Here is a 21,213-nt window from a genome sequence, read left to right as displayed (position 1 = left end):
TGTTACAAAGGTATTACAATATATACTTGTTCCACCTTACATACAAATTCTTCTTTGTTCTCCAGATTCTGAAGACCCCAACTTTATCCCTTGAGGCTGTTGTTTCACCAGAAAAAAAAAATAGAACTTTACCAAGGAGGACAAGTATCCAGAAACCTTCCTTGATGTTTGGAGGCCCGACTTTCTCAGCAAAACGAAGCAACACTAATAACAGCTCTGTATGCAATTCTGTTTCCTTCTGTATCATGTGGCTGAATGTTCACCTCTCTCCACTCATGTAGCTGCTCTGCTATAATGCTATGAGTACAGGTCCCATGTAGCTGTCTGAAACGTGTAACCTGCCTTTTCTCCTTTCCACCATGATGTATTTAATATGATCAATTAATGTTCCCATTTTATATATTTTATCCTAGCCCCCTGCCATCCTGTGTACAGATGCCTACTTTTTTGATAACAAGATGGCAGGTGGTGATCTGAAAATGTTTTCTTATTTTAGTGTATTACAGCTCAGCTCCGTTAAGGGGAAGGTCAGCAAACCCATACACATCCTGCCGATGTAAGAAAGAACCATTTTTTTAAGATTTAGGTTTCTTTTGTATGTAAAAACCCTATAATTTCTTACATTATATTATATATAGTGTATACTTTCTTGCATTCTATTGTATTTTTTTTTTTATTCAATATATTCACCTTGAATACCAGGTATGGCATTAGCATCATTTTTAAAGTTCATTTTAGAAGGGAGAAGCCCATGAGTAACATACAAGAAGATTACCACAGTCACGGTGCCTCGTTCTATTAGTCATTGCTTCCCTGGTTTATCATGATGGATTTTGATGGTAGCTTTCCTTTAAATCCTTAACCATGTGTTATGTTACCTGCATGCTAATAATACTTTAAGAGTGCAGAACAAACTATATGCTGCAAGCAAAAATATATCCTTTTGTGATGTCTTACTAGAGCGTTTATATTTTTATGTTATACGACAAAGAAAAAAATAATAGTTGTAGACACTGACTTTTTATGCATTGTAAAAGGTCTAAGATTAAATACTGGATTGAGTTTTTTACTTTCAGAAACAATGGGGGAGATTTATGTTGTCGCACATTAGACCTCTACAGAGTTGACCAGTCTTCTGCTGGATGATAAATCTGACATAAGACTGTAGAGTTATACTTTTGTCCCCTATTAGTTGGTCTACTATAATTGATTCTGTGGCGTACCAACTTAATTTTTTGTTTTTTACTGCAAGGAACCCCTTTTCCAGTGGTCACAACCCTTTTTCATACAAGTTAGAAAAGTGCCTAAAATGGCCTAAATCCCTTAATAAATGTGGCAGATTTCATACAGTTTTTTTAGTCCAGAATTCTGGAGCAGACAGCTTGATACATCTCCCCCTCTTGCTACAATGTATAATTAAGTTTTCATAAGTGATGTTACCTTACAATAAAATTATATTTTGAATAAAATCTCTTTCATTCAATAGTGTGCAGTTATATTCTTGTCCATATGAGTAGCATTAAAGTACTAATAGTTATCTAAAGAACAGAGCATTGTGGTAGTTGTATTCTTGTAATGTAGCTATTGTAGAGGACATTTTAACATGCAGTTTTCTGCACCATTGATGTTCCAACCAGTGTAACTTGAATGACTTTGTAGATGCCTTATACCTATATGTTACGTGGGGAAGTGTGGCAATAGTGTTAATTAATACACATTGTATAATTACTTTTAGATGACGTCAAGCCCATTAAATAGATTCTCGCTTGTTCTCAGTGGTTTTGGAATTGGGGATGTGAGAGTTTTCACAAGGAAATGCTCTGCGTCTTTCTCATTAACACGTAGCAGTCAATGAGAGAGATGATCTGAATACAACATTATACACACACTATGCCCTTCACAGATGTAACAGCTATCTTCCTTTTTCCTCTGCTAGTCCCTATGGGCTTGGTAAGTCGAATGTTTGTTGAAGTCACATGCCTACTTTGCCTGCGGGGAAGGATGTGTCTAAGCTTTGAACATGTCCTTCATACAACATGAGCTCTTCTTCAGTTCTTTGCTAAGATCAGCCAATGAAAGGTTGCCTGATGTAGTGATCACAGGTAAATGTTCTGCCGTTGCATTTAAAGACAAATATTTTTGGTAGTTTGAACTTTTGCCCTTTAACTGCATACATATTTGTAATTTTGGATACAAAGGATACTACAAAGGCATAAATAGTAGGGCATCAGTGCAGGTATCTACACGGCACCTCCAGTATTATAATGGCTTTAGAGGGCTCCACACTAATAACATAAAAGAGAATATAGGAAATGGCCTAGAAGGATGTCTATCCCTCCTACTCAGTTTGGGAAGTATTTCTGGATGCCTGCCATGATCACAGGGGGAGCATTGGATTTTCTGTATTCAGTCATTCATTTACTCCCACCTACTGGTGACTGTTGACAGGCAATACAACAGGGTATACGGTAAATCTTCTCATAAAATAATTGCTTTAGGCTTAGTTTCAGAAGGCACTGACAAGGTTCCTCACAAGGCACATAAATGTATAGACTATATAAGGTAGTGTATGGCTACTGATGAAGAAACAACATAAGACGAGAGGTTCATTGCATGTTTATTCACTTACCTGCTGAGAAGCAGCAGAGGTTGCCCATGTTTAGAATATACCATTGCTTTGTGCAGTGAGCTGTGTACAGCAAATATTTAATGAAGGATTCCTTGCCGTGAGAGCAGGGAATGCCTTTGAAATGCTTTTCTGCCCCAGGGTATCCCCAGGAGCCTTCCGAGCCCACTCATGCGAGTCAGACGTAAGATTAAATATTTATATACCACAGACACTGTCACACACTTTTCCACTCTGGTCATACTTTTTCTTCTTTGCTTTGTCCTAGTTTTAATTTCAATTTTTTTTGTATATTGGAACGCCTCAGGTCCAGTCAAGCCTGCCTGCATACACCATGCATTCATGCTCCCCCATATTCCCACCCTAGTCCAGTGTACCCCACCCACAACGGGCCAAACCCATCTGTTTGTTGTCTTGGGTCCTCAAGATTATATCATTCCAGCTAGCCAAGGTGGAAGGAATAGTCCAACAGTTCCTAATAGGCAAACGATGATAAACATCCATAGGAAGATCCGGTCAATCACCATAGCGACATACTTCCAATCCTGCTTTACCTGAAGGAATGAGAGGTAAATCTACTTAATGGATAGTTTATACATAAATCACAGGATTGTAGATGGTAACATATGGCAACTTGCAACAACAAATTAAGGTTTTCAATAGATTTAAAGGGAACCTGTCAGCAGAAATTGACTTAATAAAGCACTAACAGTATGTTGTCAAGTAGCTGAACATCTTACCAATAATATTTCCCTTATGGCCCAGCATGGTGGCATTATACAGAATATCAACTTTGAAACAAGGAGTAAATTGCTTTTATATTCAAGTTGTTGAGATGGAGAGCTCAGAGAAGAATGCTCTTCTGTGATTGACATCATGCCCCAGACAGTTACTTGTGTCCTCGGTCAATAACAGTTAAATGCACGTTCTGTAGCATGGAGAGCTTGCCTTCAGTGATAATGCTCCTCCTCTTTGATTTTATACAACCAATTTGCATTTCACTTCAAAGGTGATTTTCTGGATCATGCCACCACGTCAGTGTGTCCAGAAAAAGAACATGATCTGGAAGGTGATAGACTGGTTCACAACAAACCTCTTTAAATTTTTCAACTTCATTTCATGGCAGCCAATTAATAAGGTTTTTTGCTCATTATGCCCCATCTTGAAAAAAACCCTGAAATGATATTTTTGCAAATGTATTAACCCCTTAACGACCTGGCCCTTTTTTGTCTTATCATTTCCATTTTTTACTCACCACCTTCAAAAATCTATATTTTTTTATTTTCACACATAAAGAGCTCTGTGATGGCTTGTTTTCTGCATACCAAATTGCACTTCATAGTGATGGCATTTAATATTCCATGCCGTGTACTGGGAAGTGGAAAAAAATGTTCAAATGCAGGGAAAATATTGAAAAAAACGCTTTTGCACACTTTTCTTGTGGGCTTAGATTTTTTACGGCTTTCACTGTGCACCCCAAATGACATGTCTATATCATTCTTTGAGTCAATATGATCATGGGTATACCAAATTTGTATCGGTTTTATAATGTTTTCATACATTTACAAAAAACTAAACCTGTACAAATTTTTTGGGGGATTTTGCCTTTTTCTGGCGCTAATAACTTTTTCATACTTTGGTGCTGTGGATGGTGTTATTTTGTGTGACTTTTGATGACATTTTAAATGCTACCATTTTTAGGACTATACAACCTTTTGATAACTTTTTATAGAATTTTTTATATTTTTCAAAATGGCAAAAAAGTGCCATTTTCCTTACAAGTTAAACACAGTGAAAAATAGTTATTATATTTTGATAGAACGGGCATTTTTGGACATGGCGATACCTAATGTGTTTATGATTTTTTACTGTTTATTTATATCAGTTCTATGGAAAGGGGGGTGATTTGAATTTTTAGGTTTTTTTATTATCATTTTTTTTTAATTTTTTCTTTCACTATTTTTCAGACACCCTAGGTTGCCTGATCGATCCTAACATATACTGCCATACTACAGTATGTCAGCATATGGGGATTTTCCACCTCATTCATTAAAATGTGCAAATAGCACATTGTAATGAATGGGTAAAAACGAGATAGCCTCGGGTTTTCGGAAGACCTGAGGCTGTCATGGTCCCATGCTGCAATATGCGGCAAAGACTTACTAGCCTGTGAGCCCTCTCCATGTACCCACACCCAAAGCACACTGTACTATTACGGCGTGCTTAGGGAAGGGGTTAAACAAGAAAAAATTAAATATAACATTGTCATAAGTATTCAGACCCTTTGCTCAGTATTGAGTAGAAGCAGCCTTTTTGATAATGATGCAAAAAGTTTTTCACACCTGGATTTAGGAATCCTCTGCCATTCCCCCTTGCCTATCCTCTCCAGTTCCCTCAGGTTGGATGGTGAACGTTGGTGGACAGCCATTTTCTAGTCTCTCCAGAGATGCACAATTGGGCTTAGGTCCGGGTTTTGGCCGGGCCAGTCAAGAATGGTCACAGAGTTGTTCTGAAGCCACTGCTTTGTCATTTTAGCTGTGTACTTAGGGTCATTGTCTTGTTGGAAGGTGAACCTTTGACCCAGTATGAGGCCCGGAGCACTCTGGAAGAGCTTTTCATCTGGGATATCTCAGTACTTGGCAACATTCATCTTTGCTTCACTTGCAACCAGTCGTCCTGTCCCTGCAGCTGAAAAAACATTCCCATAGCATGATGCTGCCCACCACCATGTGTCACTGTTGGGATTGTATTAAGCAGGTAATGAGGAGTGCCTGGTTTTCTCCACACATACTGCTTAGAATTATCACAAATAAATTCTATTTAAGACCAGAAAATCTTATTTGTGATAGTCTGGGAGTCCTTCATTTGTTTTTTTGCAAACTATATGTAGATTTTCATATGTCTTGCATGGAGGAAAAGCTTCCATCGACACACCCTACCATAAAGCCTGGTGTAGGCCTGCAGTGATAGTTGACTTTATGTAACTTTCACCCATCTATGTACTGCATCTCTGGAGCTCAGCCAAAGAGATCTTGGGGTTCTTCTTTACCTCTTTCACCAAAGCTTTTCTCCCACAATCGCTTAGTTTGGCTGGATGGCCAGGTCAACTTCTTTCATTTAAGGATTATGGAGGTCACTGTGCTCTTAGAAACCTTGAGTGTGCAGAAATTCTTTAGTAACCTTGGCCAGTCCTGTGCCTTGCCAAAATTCACCTGGGAAGTCTTATATAGACAGGTTTGTGCCTTTCCTAATCAAATCAGCTTAATAAAACACCGCTGGAATCCAATGAAGGAGTAGAACCATCTCATGGAGGATAAGAAGTAAATGGACTGCATGTGAGTTAAATATAAGTGTCACAGCAAAGGGTCTGAATAGTTACGACCATGTGATATTTCAGTTTTTCTTGTTGAATAAATTCACAAAAATATCTACATTTCAACAGAAACAATGTGGAGATGTGCTTGCAGGAGCTATAGACATCTGGCTGTGAATTCAGCAGTGATAAGTCATGACCAAGGGAAGTGCATCAGATCATCACCTGTAAGGTACTAGATGCCACCAGTGCCTGTGTCACTGTCTGAGACAACACCAGCACGTTTAGTGTCAAATGTTGTAAGATTAGTGTGTGCATTTTTTAAAGTTTCATCTGCAAATTCAGTGGGACGAATATAGCAGGGGATCAGGGTTAGGCTGATGAAAGAGGGCAGACCCTATGACAGCTAAAGGGCCAGAAGTGGCCCTTCTTACTGTCAACAAGATATTATTTTAAGGGGTCAGGCCAATATACTAGAGGTAGAGATATGGGACATTAAAATTCCTCAATATGCCATACACATAGAAGCAATACAACTGTCTTATGGTCAGTTCTATCCCCTTAGGTTTTTTGTGAATAAGGTGAAAGTGGTTGTCCACTTTCAGCAAACAATTGATATGGATAAGAAAAAAGTTATAGATACAGGCAGTCCCCGGGTTACATACAAGATAGGGTCTGGAGGTTTGTTCTTAAGTTGAATTTGTATGTAAGTCGAAACTGTATATTTTATAATGGAAGTTCTAGGCAATTTTTTTTCTTTTGCCCCAGTGACAATTGGAGTTTCAAAATTTTTGGTGTACTTGGACCAAGAATTATCAATAAAGCTTCATTACAGGGATCTTACAGCTGATCATTGCAGTCTGGGACTATAGTAAAGCATCCAGAGAGCTTCACCAGAGGTCACAGTGGGCAGAGGGGTCCGTCTGTAACTATGGGTTGTCTGTAAGTCGGGTGTCCTTAAATAGGGGACCGCCTGTATTTCCAATATACCTTCTGTATCAATTCCTAATGTTTTTCTAGATCTCTGCTTGCTGTCGTTCTATACAATGCTTCTATGTTTACATCCAGTGGATAAAAATCCGTCCGTGTTCATGTGATGGTCATGCAGGTGCAGGAGCCGTTATATTACGCGTCTCTGACTACTTTCTGTGATACTAATGGCTGCTGCACCTGTATGTCCATCACAAGACCATGGACAGATTTCTATCCACTGGAAGTACACATAGAAGCTTTCTATAAAAGAACAGCAAACAGAGATCTAGGAAACCATGTGGAATTGATGCAGCAACTATGATGGAGAATTGTATAACTTTTCATTACACAAACTATCAATTATTTGCTGAAAGTGGACAACCCCTTTATGTAAATGCTCCAAAATTAATTCAAATGAAGGGATCTTACTGCATTGATTTTCTAAAGGAGTCACTTAACAGGGTTATAAGACGATTTCTTCTGTGGTACGCCATGTCCGCAGCCTTCTGTCATGGTATGGTGCACCACAGCATAACAGAAATGGCAGCAACAACAAATCATTCGATGACTGACGTGTGCTGAAGGCATGGCCAAGGAATCCTGGACACAGGGGAAGGCCTTCAGACATGAAGCAGAATTGTGAGCTCAAAAACCAGTCAACAGCAGAAGGTTAAAAAGATAAGAATGCATCATGTAGGAAGAAAGGAAAAAAAGGAAAGATTTCATATATATTCTAAATGGAGGGGGTTAAAATCTATGGAGAAAGGCGCTGAGAGAGAAGACAGAAAGCAACCACTTGAGATGGAAATAGACTAAATGATTGCAGGCTGTGCGCCCACTTTATCACACTGTGAGTAGCTTGCTGACAATGGCCTCCATTTAAAGTTATCAGACGGCACAGCTTGTACCTGCAGAATAATAACCAAAGCTGATTCATGAAGGCCAGCATGGAGTGCCAAGGTCAGCAGTGTCTTCTGGCGCGACTTAAGAGCAAGGGGTCTCTGTATTTAGAGTACCTCCAACCTCAGTAACGCACAATTCTTAGAGCACAATATTGACATGTAAGAATATCTCTCCTCCATCAGACCACAATGCTCATGTTGGTCTACACAATACGGTCCTATAGACATCTGCATGTGCTCTATCATCCTTATGCCCTCGTCTTACCCAACTGTGATGCAAGCACATTAATATATCTAGTAGAATACAGCCATTTAAAAATGGCATCATATTACATAAAGACACCTTTGCCTACTGCATATGAAGCGATACAATATAATAGAAAATACTACATAACCTAAAGAAGAATTCTCCACAATTACTACATAAGTACTATCCATCAATATACTTATACTTACAGAGAAGTCTGCATCCTCTGCTCTCAGGTGGTCTGCAATGTAGTGGACTCCTTCTATTGCCAACTTGAGAGATGGGGACATTAGAAGTACATGCTGTTCTTTGGCACTAATCGTTTTGGTAACTTGACTTGCACCACTTGGTTTTTCTTGAGATTTGGGCTTGCATTTACATTGAGAATTCTGACTCCCATGTTGTCCTTCATGAGCATGGCATTTCTGAGACAATGGGGAGTTGCTGGATTGACCATTTGTCTGAGAGGAATCCTCATGAAGATAGCAATATTGTATGCTCCTTGAGCGACAACGAATTGTACCCTCATTGGTTTCTTTGGGGGTGTACATCTGTTGGACACTTACAGAACGTACTTTTGGCATTAGGTTGGTTTGAGGTTCTCCTAGTAGTAATTGAGTTTTATTTTGTGGGGAAGGACAACTAGTCAGTGTTGATTCTTCACACAACATTGAATATTGCCCTGATGGTGACTTGCAGATTACTTGAGTATTGGCAGTTTGTTCCAATTGGTGGCAGCATGAAGATGTAGGTGAAGCTCTTGGACTAGTAGGGCTTGCAGATGATGAGCTCTGGAATGTTGGTTCAATCTCAGTCTCTGTCCACAACCTAGGTGGAGGACTAAGTCTTTTAGCATGTAGGGACTCAATTAATTTCTTGCAGTTATCTTTTGCTGGTCTCTTCATGAATAGTACCCGAGGCACCACATCTAAGAATATTCTCCGAACCCAAGCCGGCATGGTGTGGGTGCGAGGAGAGCGATGGTGCACATTCAACACAAACACAGTGATGATTATAGACAATGTAACAAAGATCATAGTGAACAGAAGGTATTCACCAATCAAAGGGATCACCAGAGAAGTGGAAGGTATGATTTCTGTAATTAGGAGAAGGAAGACAGTTAGAGAAAGTAAAACTGAAATACACAATGTGATCTTCTCTCCACATTCTGAGGGCAAGTAGAATACCAGCACTGTCAGGCAAGAGATGAGAAGGCATGGGATGATGAGGTTAATTGTGTAGAATAAAGGAAGCCTTCTAATGATGAAGGAGTATGTGATGTCCGAGTAGATTTCTGTGCAGCACTCATACTTTTTGATGTTGTAATTGCCAACAGCATTGACAATGACCCATTCGCCACTTTCCCAGTAGTCAAGCTGGTCTACATGATTATGCATGCTAATTAGATCAATTTTTGCTCTGTCGTAAGTCCATGACCCAAACTTCATTGTGCAATTTTGCTGGTCAAAGGGAAAGAAGGTGACATCAATGCTGCAGGAGCTCTTGTAAATGGCAGGCGGCATCCATTTTATCCGTCCATCGTGAAAGAGATGAGCTTTAGTCAGGTGTGTAACAGCAAAGTCCCCATCAGCACTTAGGAAAAAAAGAACAAAGAAAATGTTTCAGAAGACATGACAGGCATTTTAAAAACCTTACAATAATAAGATTTCCTGGCACAATCCAGCCGAAATGTGTGAATGCAGCCTAAGTCTTCCATTAACCTGGTATTTTACTAGGAATCCAGGTAATAAACAGGGTGGTAATGTAGAACTATGAATCAGAATCTAATTATACCTGTTTTCACTCTAGACTAGCAACTTCTAGACATTTATTTCAAGCAACGTTCTTGAATTTTTACACTTACACATTAATCCTGACAAATCTTCCAGTGTTGACTTATTAGATCCTTTGTGGCATTGCATATTTAAAAGGCTCTGTAAAAGCCCTGCATTTAAATAGAGGAAGCTCTTGGCTTGCCACGCAGGAAAATACCTTTCAGTGAGTATATTCAGACCAATGGTTTGGAGCATTTAGTTATGTTGTCCAGGACACACACAGTAACGGCTTGGCAGCTCGCTATATTAAGAGATGGAGATTGGGTTTATTAATAGAAAATTAATGCTAAATGGACAGGGAAGAATCTACTGTGCAGCACTTCACAATGAGAACTACGATCTTGAATCTTATATAATGTCCATTTTATAGACATAGTCATAGACATTGTCAGTAGGACTTAACTAAATATATTGGGTATAAGTCCATGAAAGCCATTCACTGTCTGCATATAAGATCAATGAAAAGGGAAAATCTACAGGTAATTAAATTAAAAAGGTTGCTTGACTCCATTCTTCTTAGGCTTATTGTCCAAAAGAAGGTATGCAAAAAAAAAGGTATGCAAGCATCACACATTATTGAGTCTGACATGTAGCTAGGCCTTCTTGGATACCCAAAATGTACCTTTCTCACTACTTACAGTACAGAAACCAAAAAGATACAAAATTTGATAAAAAAATATTTTGTTCCAGGATGACGATCTACGCATCATTTTGTCAAATGGATGTAATTTTTCTTCTAGAAGAGCCCCTACTTTGGGCAGCATGTTGTCCACCAGTTCTGTTAATATCACTAGAGCTACGCCTTCAGCTACTTGGCTGACTCGTAAGGGCTTTTTCAAATGCTGAGCTAACATATGCAAATGTTGCACTTTTGCACAACCTATTAATAGGTCTTTTGCACAACCTATTAGCACACCAGTATAATTGACAGTACACCCTATTAGAGAATTTATCAATTGTAACACAAGAAATGTGGTTTATTGTGTAACTTGTACAATCTGTGATATGGATTATATAGGATGTATATTAGATGCAGATTAAAAGAAAGAATTCAGGAGCTCCTTAATGGAGTTAGTCCTGATGCTAAAAACCCTTCTGGTCTTGCTGGTCTTCGCTTCAGTGGTATTGAAAGAGTTAAACCAAACATGAGGGGAGGTAACCTAAGAAGGAAGCTGCTTAACCGAGAAAGTTTTTGGATTCTCATTAAAGGCTGTATTTCCCCTAAAAGTCTGAATGTTAGAAATTACTTGATCTTAAATTACTAATGAATAGTTTGTTTTTAATAATTTTGTGTTTTTTTTGCATTTTTTTGTCATTAGAGCGGACTGATTACCTGAGCACCTGCTGGGTAGTGTTCTATTTCCGGGGTGTTTGGTACATCTGAAACGCATCAGATGTGTATGGCATCCTAATCTTTGTCTCTGCCATTTTCTTGTATTGTACCTACCTGAATAAAGCTGCACAACGATCTGCACAACGGATTTTGTGAGTGCCAATCAATTCTTTTATCCTTTGCCTTCTATTACAGGCAAAGTTTAATTTCACTGACCTAGACCTGTATTTAATGAGGACCTGTCATCCATAAAAAGGCACCAGGAGTTGCTTAAGAAAGTAGGAAGCTCCTAGTGCTACAACAGATGCAGAACCCTCCGATAATGCGAGCAGACACTGCCACACTGTACAATAGGAAAGCGGATCAAGCTCACAGCAGTTCGGCATATTCAAGAGGGGGGATGGGAGGACTAAGAGGTGGTGACTGCCGCATGAAGCCTGGCAGCCACCACTGGCCTATGGAGTGTGGGGGGGGGGTCCAAGGGTGAATCAGCACAGTACTGTCTGCTAGCTTTATCGGAGGTTTGAATATCCCACCATCTACAGCACATACCATAAAAATATGCAGAGAATCACAAGACATCCATGTCCATAAGGGACAAGACTGACAGTTTTTATTGGATGCTCATGATCTAGGAGCCCTCAGGCGGTATTGCATTGAAAGCAGCCATGATGTATTGGAAATCACTGCATTACGGAGACTCAAACACTTCCAGAGATCATAGACTGTCAACATAGCTCACTGTGATATCCACAAATGCAAGTTGAAGCTTTATCATGCAAAGAGGAATCGATATGTCAACAGAATCCAAAAACAATTTTATATTCTTTGGGGAAAAGCCCATTAAAAATGGAATACTGTAATCTTATCAGATGAATTCTGTGGTCACAAGAGAGAAGGGCCATTGGGCTGCTTACACTACTGGAAAGATACCACCAATACTAAACAGTATAAAATCCAGGGAACCTCTTTTTGAACTTTATGGGAACATTAAGGGCCAGGGTTAAGGCCCTGTAGAGGGAACCCTCTGAATGTTAATAGGTATGCAATGGCACCTGCTTTGTACATTTGGTCTCTAGCAGCCAGGACATTGAGAAAGAACATATGAAGCATGTTGGATTACCCCACTTGGTTCTTGTCTGTTAGCCTCCTGTCTAGGACAGTGAATGAGTCAGCAGTAGAGTTAGGTTTACATACAACGCTCACCGGTGACCACAGCTCTAGTCTATGTTTCTGTTCAAATGGCATTTCATATAATATTAATGACATTTTTATATATATATATATATATATATATATATATATATATATATATATAACGAGTCTGAAGTTTGTTTCACTCTTCATCCAGTGTGTGCCGATCATTTCAGTGCTATACACAAACATATCCCTCAGTTCCTGTGTACGACAGTCTGACATCTGACAACTTCTACACTATCAGAATCTGGAATGAAACATCGAGATGCTTCTTTGCTCCCAGGCTCCTGTCACTATCAGCTGGTACTGGCAGATTTTCTGTCATACCCTACTAATGATAGCACTGCCTACATCCGCCTGACCCCCTCTCTAAGCTTCTAATGGAAGGAGGATAGGAATGGATGAACCTCATGTGTGTAAGAGAGATGAAGGCCCAGGAGAACTGCTATTGTGGGGAAGGGAGAAATTATCTCCCTATAAATAGTTGCCCTTTCTCAGGTTCTCATGTTCTCTCTCTGGTTCTAGGACATGGGAAAAGCATTATTTCCACTTAGCGGTTCACCTGAAGATGTTGTGCATAAGGAATAAACACTGTGCATTATGCTGCATGTTTACGGGAGGGAACTAGGTCATTTTAGTTGAGTGGCTTCATTTAATTTGTATCCTTCAGGTATTACCTTAAATTAACCACAGCCCAATAAAGACTATGTATCATTCAAAGCATGGTAGAGGAGAAGGGAGTTGTGGTGTGCATTACTCTAGAAAATAGATGTCTTGATTTGTTGTCAAAATGAGGCATAACTTACAGAAAGCTTCATCCTGCCAAGTATTTTTTACTCTCCTCTGAGTCATCGAGGCTTCAGCGTGATTGATACCTCTCTATCATCAGTTATTATTGTCTAGAAAAGACAACTCAAGCTTGAGCTCTTTATGTCGCCCCAAGTCTCTAGCAATGGAGCTTTACATTTTTGAAAAATTATGGTCAGAGAAAAAATTCCCACCTACTGGCCCATTTATGATGGTTCAAAGAGTTAATACGTAAAATCTTCCTTAATCTAAAAGTTTCCATAAAAGGTAGTATAAAACCTAACCCGCTATGATGGGCCGTGATTGGAAGTAATCAAGTCTTCTGTAGTTGAGTACTAAAGGGTAGTTATTGGCCATTCTTACTGTATATTTATTAGAACCTTCTTGATGCTATTCTTCCTCATGCTATTTGGAATGCACCAAATCGATTTCATTCTGCATTAGAAGTAGAGCCATTGGCAGGTGCTACTACAATCTTATCTCATACTTCTACTATTTTCTACCAAATTCATTGATTTTGTATACCAATATTTCTACAATCCTCCATTAATTTGATCTACCAGTCACTCATTAAAACCTTCTACTCCCTCCATTGATTGCCTCTACTAGACTACTGCTTTAACCTCTATGATCTCCTACTCTGATTGAGTTCTTGACCTTCTTATCAGCTTAAATCCTATCAAAAGTGATTATATAAATACAAAACATTTCTAGAAAGAAAAAAATTCCCATCCTCTGTCTCTCAGGCAATTTAATAGTAACATAGTAATTCTTATGTGATTAGCGCCCCCCCCCCCACCTTGCCTGATCTCCTCCTCATAAGTTAATCACAAATGTAGAGAAAGAAAGATAAGACAATCACAATCATACATCCCGAAAAATAAAGAAACTTTGTCCCCTATAAACATTTTCATCTCAGTTTTAGCAGATCTTGAAAGGTCCGTTTGATAATCACAAGCTTCTTTCATGATAAGTGGTAATTCCCCGGCTAACACTTATCGAAGCAGCCGGCCTCTCTCTGGTGTCCCCAGAGTGTTCTTAGAAAATGAAGACCACAAGAAGGTTTGCTGCAGGAGCACTATTCTCCACTTCAGCCTTCCTGTGTTAATTACAGTGGAATCTAAATGACTGGAGCAGAACCAGAGGCTCATTTAAAGTGTGTTTCCAGCATTTCCAAATAGTAGCAGGTTATTTAACTAAGAGAAGACACAACCTCCGGTGGGAACTGTCTGCAAAGACAAAACTAAGGGCTATTAAGAACTCGCTTGTACGCGAACAATAATGAGGATTTGTGTAAGCACTGGATCTTGTCCTTGCTTGGACTTAATCTTGGACAGGTTCCATATCTGCATAATACACATTGGGAATACACAATAAAACTTTTTGTCCCTGGCAATGAAGGTAAAATGAACCCTTAAAGCTGTATCCACTTAAATATGAGAGACAAGTATTGGATGTGACTTGATTTCCTATTGAAATTATTCAAGATGGAGTTGACATGATACATAACCTTGTACATGATGTCAAGGGTGCTCACCCGTGATCCTCTGTGTGCCCCAGCGCCCCGCTGCAGTCGATTACCTGTCCCTGTCCCTGCCTCCCGTCTGGCAACCGCGCGCTTCCCCATCTCCTAGGGCACGCGGGCGCCAGCTTCCGAAGATTTAAAAGGCCTGCACACTGCTGATTGCTGCTGGCCCTTTTCAGGAAATGCTTAAAACCTGGCTTCTCCCAGCATCCCCTGCTGGATCTTTGTTCTTTATGCTGTCGATAAAGCTTGTTCCTTTGCCGTGCATCTGTGTATTGTTCTCCCGTTTGACCCCGGACCTTTTCCCTTTTACGCTCCTCCGCTGCCAGCCCTGACCTTCTGCTCTGCCTCCCACCCTGAACTTTTGCAACCTGTCTTGACCTCCTGCCTTTCCTTAGCACGAACCTGCCTTCCATTTCTGTTCCTTACCTTGGCTGCCACAATGGACCAAAGTGGCACCTGTGGAACCACCTGGTAGTACTACGCCGCAGCAAGTCCAACCCGCTTTGCGGTGGGCTCACGTGAGAACTGGATGCAACTTAAACTCCGGTCTCAGGTGTCGGCTTACGTCATCGTCGGCGTTGGTCCAGTGGGTCAACTACCCCTGGAGCCTGACACATTTCCTAATCATGCACTGTGACGTAAAACCTGTATCTGTTGTTTATCAGATTTTCTATCTAATCTATATGCCTACCCTGCTACTGCAAAGCTGCAGAAATATGAGTAAATTCAGAAGAGCCAATGAAAATAAAGTGTTATACCTGGGGGAAAATGGTCTGTTGTTGAAAGGGAAATTGTCATCATGTTTTTACCATTAATCTGAAGGAAAGTTCCTGTGGAAGTCTTTTCACTGTGCCCTATGTTATTTTTTGTATATAGTCGCGATCCAGCGGCGTGTTCTCCATGCACCGATATCCACTAGGTGTCGCTGCTGCGCCGAGGTCCGCTGGAGTTCACCAGAGTTCACCTTTTATTTCTTGATCCAGGTAAGTGCGTATCAAGCGACACTTTTTTTTTTAAATACCGCGATTTTTCCGAATCGGTCGGGTTTTCCGACGACCAAATAAACATTTATCCAATGGTGCATAAACTGTATGGCCAGGACAATCTTGGCACTTTCAAACCCTGTACCCAATGCATTTTTCCTTTTAACGTTCTCATCAGTGGTATTTAATAATGTAAGGATTGCACGCTCCAATAAATGCACATAAACAAAGACTTAGAATACAAACAGCCAACAGATGGCTCCAAATGTTATCTCAATTACAACACAACTGGATCAGTGGTGGGGATTTATCATGGAGTTTCTTGTATATGTTTGGGTGACTTTCCATTGACTTTCCATTGTGCCAAATGAACATAGGACAATGCAAGTCACTTTGACATAGACCCTGCTTGCGCCAAATTCATTATCTGCATAGAGTAGTTTTTGCAATACGAATGAATTCACGATTTGTGATTTGGTGCAAATTTCCATTTAGGCTAAAATTTACGCCAGTCTGCAACCTGGTTTATGTTGCGACTTTTGGAAGCAGATTCATCAAGAGCCAAAGGCACTTTAATGAACCTGTCTACAATAGAATTCCGAAGACAGACATAGCACTGTCGTATGAAGCTGCTCTATTGATAAATTACCCCCAATGAGTATCAAACAGTTTGATTCATGTCCTATAGATGAAGCATATAGGACATGTCCTATAGGAGAAGAGGTATACTATTTCCTTCATTGTATACATACATCAGTCTACCAGACAACACTCCCTGGACACACCTCCAGTCTCATATACACTCACCGGCCACTTTATTAGGTACACCTGTCCAACTTCTCGTTAACACTTCATTTCTAATCAGCCAATCACATGGTGGCAACTCAGTGCATTTAGGCATGTAGACATGGTCAAGACAATCTCCTGCAGTTCAAACCGAGCATCAGTATGGGGAAGGCAGAAGAGCATCTCTGAACGCACAGTACGTCGAACTTTGAGGCAGATGGGCTACAGCAGCAGAAGACCACACCGGGTGCCACTCCTTTCAGCTAAGAACAGGAAACTGAGGCTACAATTTGCACAAGCTCATCGAAATTGGACAGTAGAAGATTGGAAAAACGTTGCCTGGTCTGATGAGTCTCGATTTCTGCTGCGACATTCGGATGGTAGGGTCAGAATTTGGTGTCAACAACATGAAAGCATGGATCCATCCTGCCTTGTATCAACGGTTCAGGCTGGTGGTGGTGGTGTCATGGTGTGGGGAATATTTTCTTGGCACTCTTTGGGCCCCTTGGTACCAATTGAGCATCGTTGCAACGCCACAGCCTACCTGAGTATTGTTGCTCACCATGTCCATCCCTTTATGACCACAATGTACCCAACATCTGATGGCTACTTTCAGCAGGATAATGCGCCATGTCATAAAGCTGGAATCATCTCAGACTGGTTTCTTGAACATGACAATGAGTTCACTGTACTCAAATGGCCTCCACAGTCACCAGATCTCAATCCAATAGAGCATCTTTGGGATGTGGTTGAACGGGAGATTCGTATCATGGATGTGCAGCCGACAAATCTGCGGCAACTGTGTGATGCCATCATGTCAATATGGACCAAAATCTCTGAGGAATGCTTCCAGCACCTTGTTGAATCTATGCCACGAAGAATTGAGGCAGTTCTGAAGGCAAAAGGTGGTCCAACCCGTTACTAGCATGGTGTATTTAATAAAGTGGCCGGGGAGTGTATATCAGGAGTAAATAATTTCCCCACATGTAGCTTGTACCTCAATGTAAGCAATGTCAGTTTGCATTTATCAGCAACAAGTTAAAGATATAGGGGCAAATTTACTTACCCGGTCCTGTTGCAATCCGGACGGTCCAATGAATATGAAGTCCGGCTGTATTATGTCTTGTGACATAATTTGAAATGTTAAATCCTGCCCATAGTCCGAGAGCTTCCCCCGATTTCTGTCGCCTGCAAGCCGGCGCTGATGTGCCAGAATCCGATCATGCACACCAAAATTCCCTGTCAAATGTGGCGCAACTCGGAAATCATCTGGAAACCCGATGAAAATGCGCTCCGCGGACCCTTAGTAAATCATAAAGTCCCCTATAGTAATGCTCTCTATCAGTAGCACAGGCCACATCTGTGTGTATCCAGTGGACTTTATGAGTTAGGTACTTATCTGCATAATTCAAGTGCTTTCATTTCTCCTCCGTCCACCTAGCTCTGGTCTTGCTGGTAGTAACATGCCAGCCAGTGGTCCTATATGTGCTATATGTCCTATATTCCAGGCATTTCCTGGAGGAAGACTCCACCAAAGAAGTCAGGCAATGGATCGTTTCCACTCTCCTCAGTGAAAATAGATACACTGGATATCAAAATTGGAGAACAATGTATGATCACTTGATTTTTTATTCAGTTGATCCATTGAACAATGTTAAATGAATTTTTTGTAAGGGGTAAGCCATGCGACTATAACAGTGTTTTACAAAATTATACAACTGATATCAACATAAAATCTTTATTTTGCAAAAAAAGTAAAATAGAACAGCAATTATTGTATCACAGAGAAAGATTATAATTAACATTTTCTGAAGTATACAACAGTCACCAATCAGTAGGACGTGTACATCTGCAGCCACAGGACATCACAAGTCTCTTACACGGATCTGCTTGAATTTTGGTCCACTTTTCTTCAAGGCTCTTCCACAGTTCTGTGACTGTTGTGGGTTTCTTGGCCTTAACTTTGTCAACAAGCTTTTTCCACTGGTTTTCTATTGGGTTTAGATCAGGACTCCTTGTTTCAATGTTTTCTGTTTTAAGAAACTTAGTTACCTGTTTTGCTGTGTGACAGGGGGCATTGTCCTGTGTGAAAATTGCTGGCTGATTCAGTAAAGAATGCAAGGAAAGAACCACGTTTTGTTGAAAAAGATTCTGATACACACTTGCATTTACATTAGCCGTATGAGAGGTCTAACTTCTGCTGCAGAAAGAATTCCCCAAACCATGAACCCTCCTTCACCACGTTTTTACTGACTCATTTACGCACTTTGGATTCAGTCTTTCCACAGTTTGTCAAAAAACATAATGGGGCTCATTTACTAAGGGTCGCAGATTGCACAGGTATTTAACAGGTGTCTGCGCAGGGATTGTATCGCACACAATAGTTTTTTGACACAGCTGCACTGGCTTCCATGCAACACAAATTGGGGGGGGGGGGGCGTGCCGCAGGACGATCCGAATAATTCAGACTGAGCGCAGGATTTAACTTTCAAATTGTGTCACAAGACAATGCATTTACATGCACAAGGAAGAAGAAGGTGAACTCAGTCGCACCTGAACAGGGAAGCGACACATGCAGGATATCGGGCGCACGATTTTAGTGAATCGTGGCAGAGTGCATTCTCGTCAGACAATGCACTTTCGGAGAACTCCGTTGTACGGGTAAGTAAAAGTGCCCCTGTGTTTTCCATCAGTTCTAAATTAATGAAACTTTCTTTCAGCGCTAAAATGAACTATAGACCACTTCTCCTCTGTCCACACAACATGCTCATCAGCAAAGGTGAATCTTGTCTTTTGATTAGCCTTTCTGATAATGAGAGGTTTGGTCACTGAAGAGAGGGCTTTAAGACCAAATCAGGGGCATAACTAGGAGAGGCAGGGCCCCATAGCAGACTTTGAAATGGGAGCACCCTTCCCACTTAAAAATATACATATGACACTTATATATACATATGCATTTCTATACCTATATACATAAAAATACAGTTCTTCACACATACACACACATTTATACACTCTTACACACTTTAACAGCATATATACACACATACAGTATATACTCACCATACGCCATATATAGCATATACACATGTTATAAACATATTATGCTGTACAATGTGCAGCATAAAATATACATACACTCACCGGCCACTTTATTAGGTACACCTGTCCAACTGCTCGTTAACACTTAATTTCTAATCAGCCAATCACATGGCGGCAACTCAGTGCATTTAGGCATGTAGACATGGTCAAGACAATCTCCTGCAGTTCAAACCGAGCATTAGTATGGGGAAGAAAGGTGATTTGAGTGCCTTTGAACGTGGCATGGTTGTTGATGCCAGAAGGGCTGGTCTGAGTATTTCAGAAACTGCTGATCTACTGGGATTTTCACGCACAACCATCTCTAGGGTTTACAGAGAATGGTCCGAAAAAGAAAAAACATCCAGTGAGCAGCAGTTCTGTGGGCGAAAATGCCTTGTTGATGCCAGAGGTCAGAGGAGAATGGGCAGACTGGTTCGAGCTGATAGAAAGGCAACAGTGACTCAAATCATCACCCGTTACAACCAAGGTAGGCAGAAGAGCATCTCTGAATGCACAGTACGTCGAACTTTGAGGCAGATGGGCTACAGCAGCAGAAGACCACACCGGGTGCCACTCCTTTCAGCTAAGAACAGGAAACTGAGGCTACAATTTGCACAAGCTCATCGAAATTGGACAGTAGAAGATTGGAAAAACGTTGCCTGGTCTGATGAGTCTCGATTTCTGCTGCGACATTCGGATGGTAGGGTCAGAATTTGGCGTCAACAACATGAAAGCACGGATCCATCCTGCCTTGTATCAACGGTTCAGGCTGGTGGTGGTGGTGTCATGGTGTGGGGAATATTTTCTTGGCACTCTTTGGGCCCCTTGGTACCAATTGAGCATCGTTGCAATGCCACAGCCTACCTGAGTATTGTTGCTGACCATGTCCATCCCTTTATGACCACAATGTACCCAACATCTGATGGCTACTTTCAGCAGGATAATGCGCCATGTCATAAAGCTGGAATCATCTCAGACTGGTTTCTTGAACATGACAATGAGTTCACTGTACTCAAATGGCCTCCACAGTCACCAGATCTCAATCCAATAGAGCATCTTTGGGATGTGGTGGAACAGGAGATTCGCATCATGGATGTGCAGCCGACAAATCTGCGGCAACTGTGTGATGCCATCATGTCAATATGGACCAAAATCTCTGAGGAATGCTTCCAGCACCTTGTTGAATCTATGCCACGAAGAATTGAGGCAGTTCTGAAGGCAAAAGGGGGTCCAACCCGTTACTAGCATGGTGTACCTAATAAAGTGGCCGGGGAGTGTATAATGGTGCACATCCTCCATTGTTTAGTGTCAGGTCGGATGATGGGGTCCCTTGATACTGCTGCTATGGTTGCTAACACTGTGGTTATGCCCCTTGTCCAAATGCTCTTAAAAATGGAGACACTGAGGATCTTTACTAAGGGCCCGATTAGCTTGTTTCCCGACGTGTTACCCGAATATTTCCGATTTGCGCCGATTTTCCCTGTATTGCCCCGGGTTTTTGGCGCACGCGATCGGATTGTGGCGCATCGGCACCGGGATGCACGCGATGGAAATTGGGGGGCGTGGCCGAACGATAACCCCGACAGATTCGGAAAAACCACCG

General features: G+C 40.9%; 2 protein-coding genes across 2 annotated transcripts in view; one reads left to right on the top strand and one right to left on the bottom strand.

Moving 5' to 3' along the window:
* The window catches only part of COL20A1 (collagen type XX alpha 1 chain), a 114,741-nt gene extending 113,336 nt beyond the window's left edge, over positions 1-1,405 (top strand). Inside the window, exon 38 of the mRNA XM_072110908.1 lies at positions 66-1,405. Coding sequence (XP_071967009.1) covers positions 66-94 — 29 coding nt within the window. The 3' untranslated portion in view covers positions 95-1,405. The remainder of the gene's footprint in view (positions 1-65) is intronic.
* Positions 1,406-2,600: 1,195 nt separating this feature from the next.
* CHRNA4 (cholinergic receptor nicotinic alpha 4 subunit) overlaps positions 2,601-21,213 on the bottom strand; it is a 70,039-nt gene continuing 51,426 nt past the window's right edge. Inside the window, exons 5-6 of the mRNA XM_072110907.1 lie at positions 8,270-9,653; positions 2,601-3,180 (exon numbers count right to left, since the gene is read on the bottom strand). Coding sequence (XP_071967008.1) covers positions 3,055-3,180; positions 8,270-9,653 — 1,510 coding nt within the window. The 3' untranslated portion in view covers positions 2,601-3,054. The remainder of the gene's footprint in view (positions 3,181-8,269; positions 9,654-21,213) is intronic.

This window comes from Engystomops pustulosus, chromosome 6, assembly GCF_040894005.1.
Source record: "Engystomops pustulosus chromosome 6, aEngPut4.maternal, whole genome shotgun sequence".
Classification (NCBI taxonomy): Eukaryota; Metazoa; Chordata; class Amphibia; order Anura; family Leptodactylidae; genus Engystomops; species Engystomops pustulosus.
The sequence above is the reverse complement of the archived record's forward strand: the minus strand, read 5'-3'. Positions and strand labels throughout refer to the sequence as shown.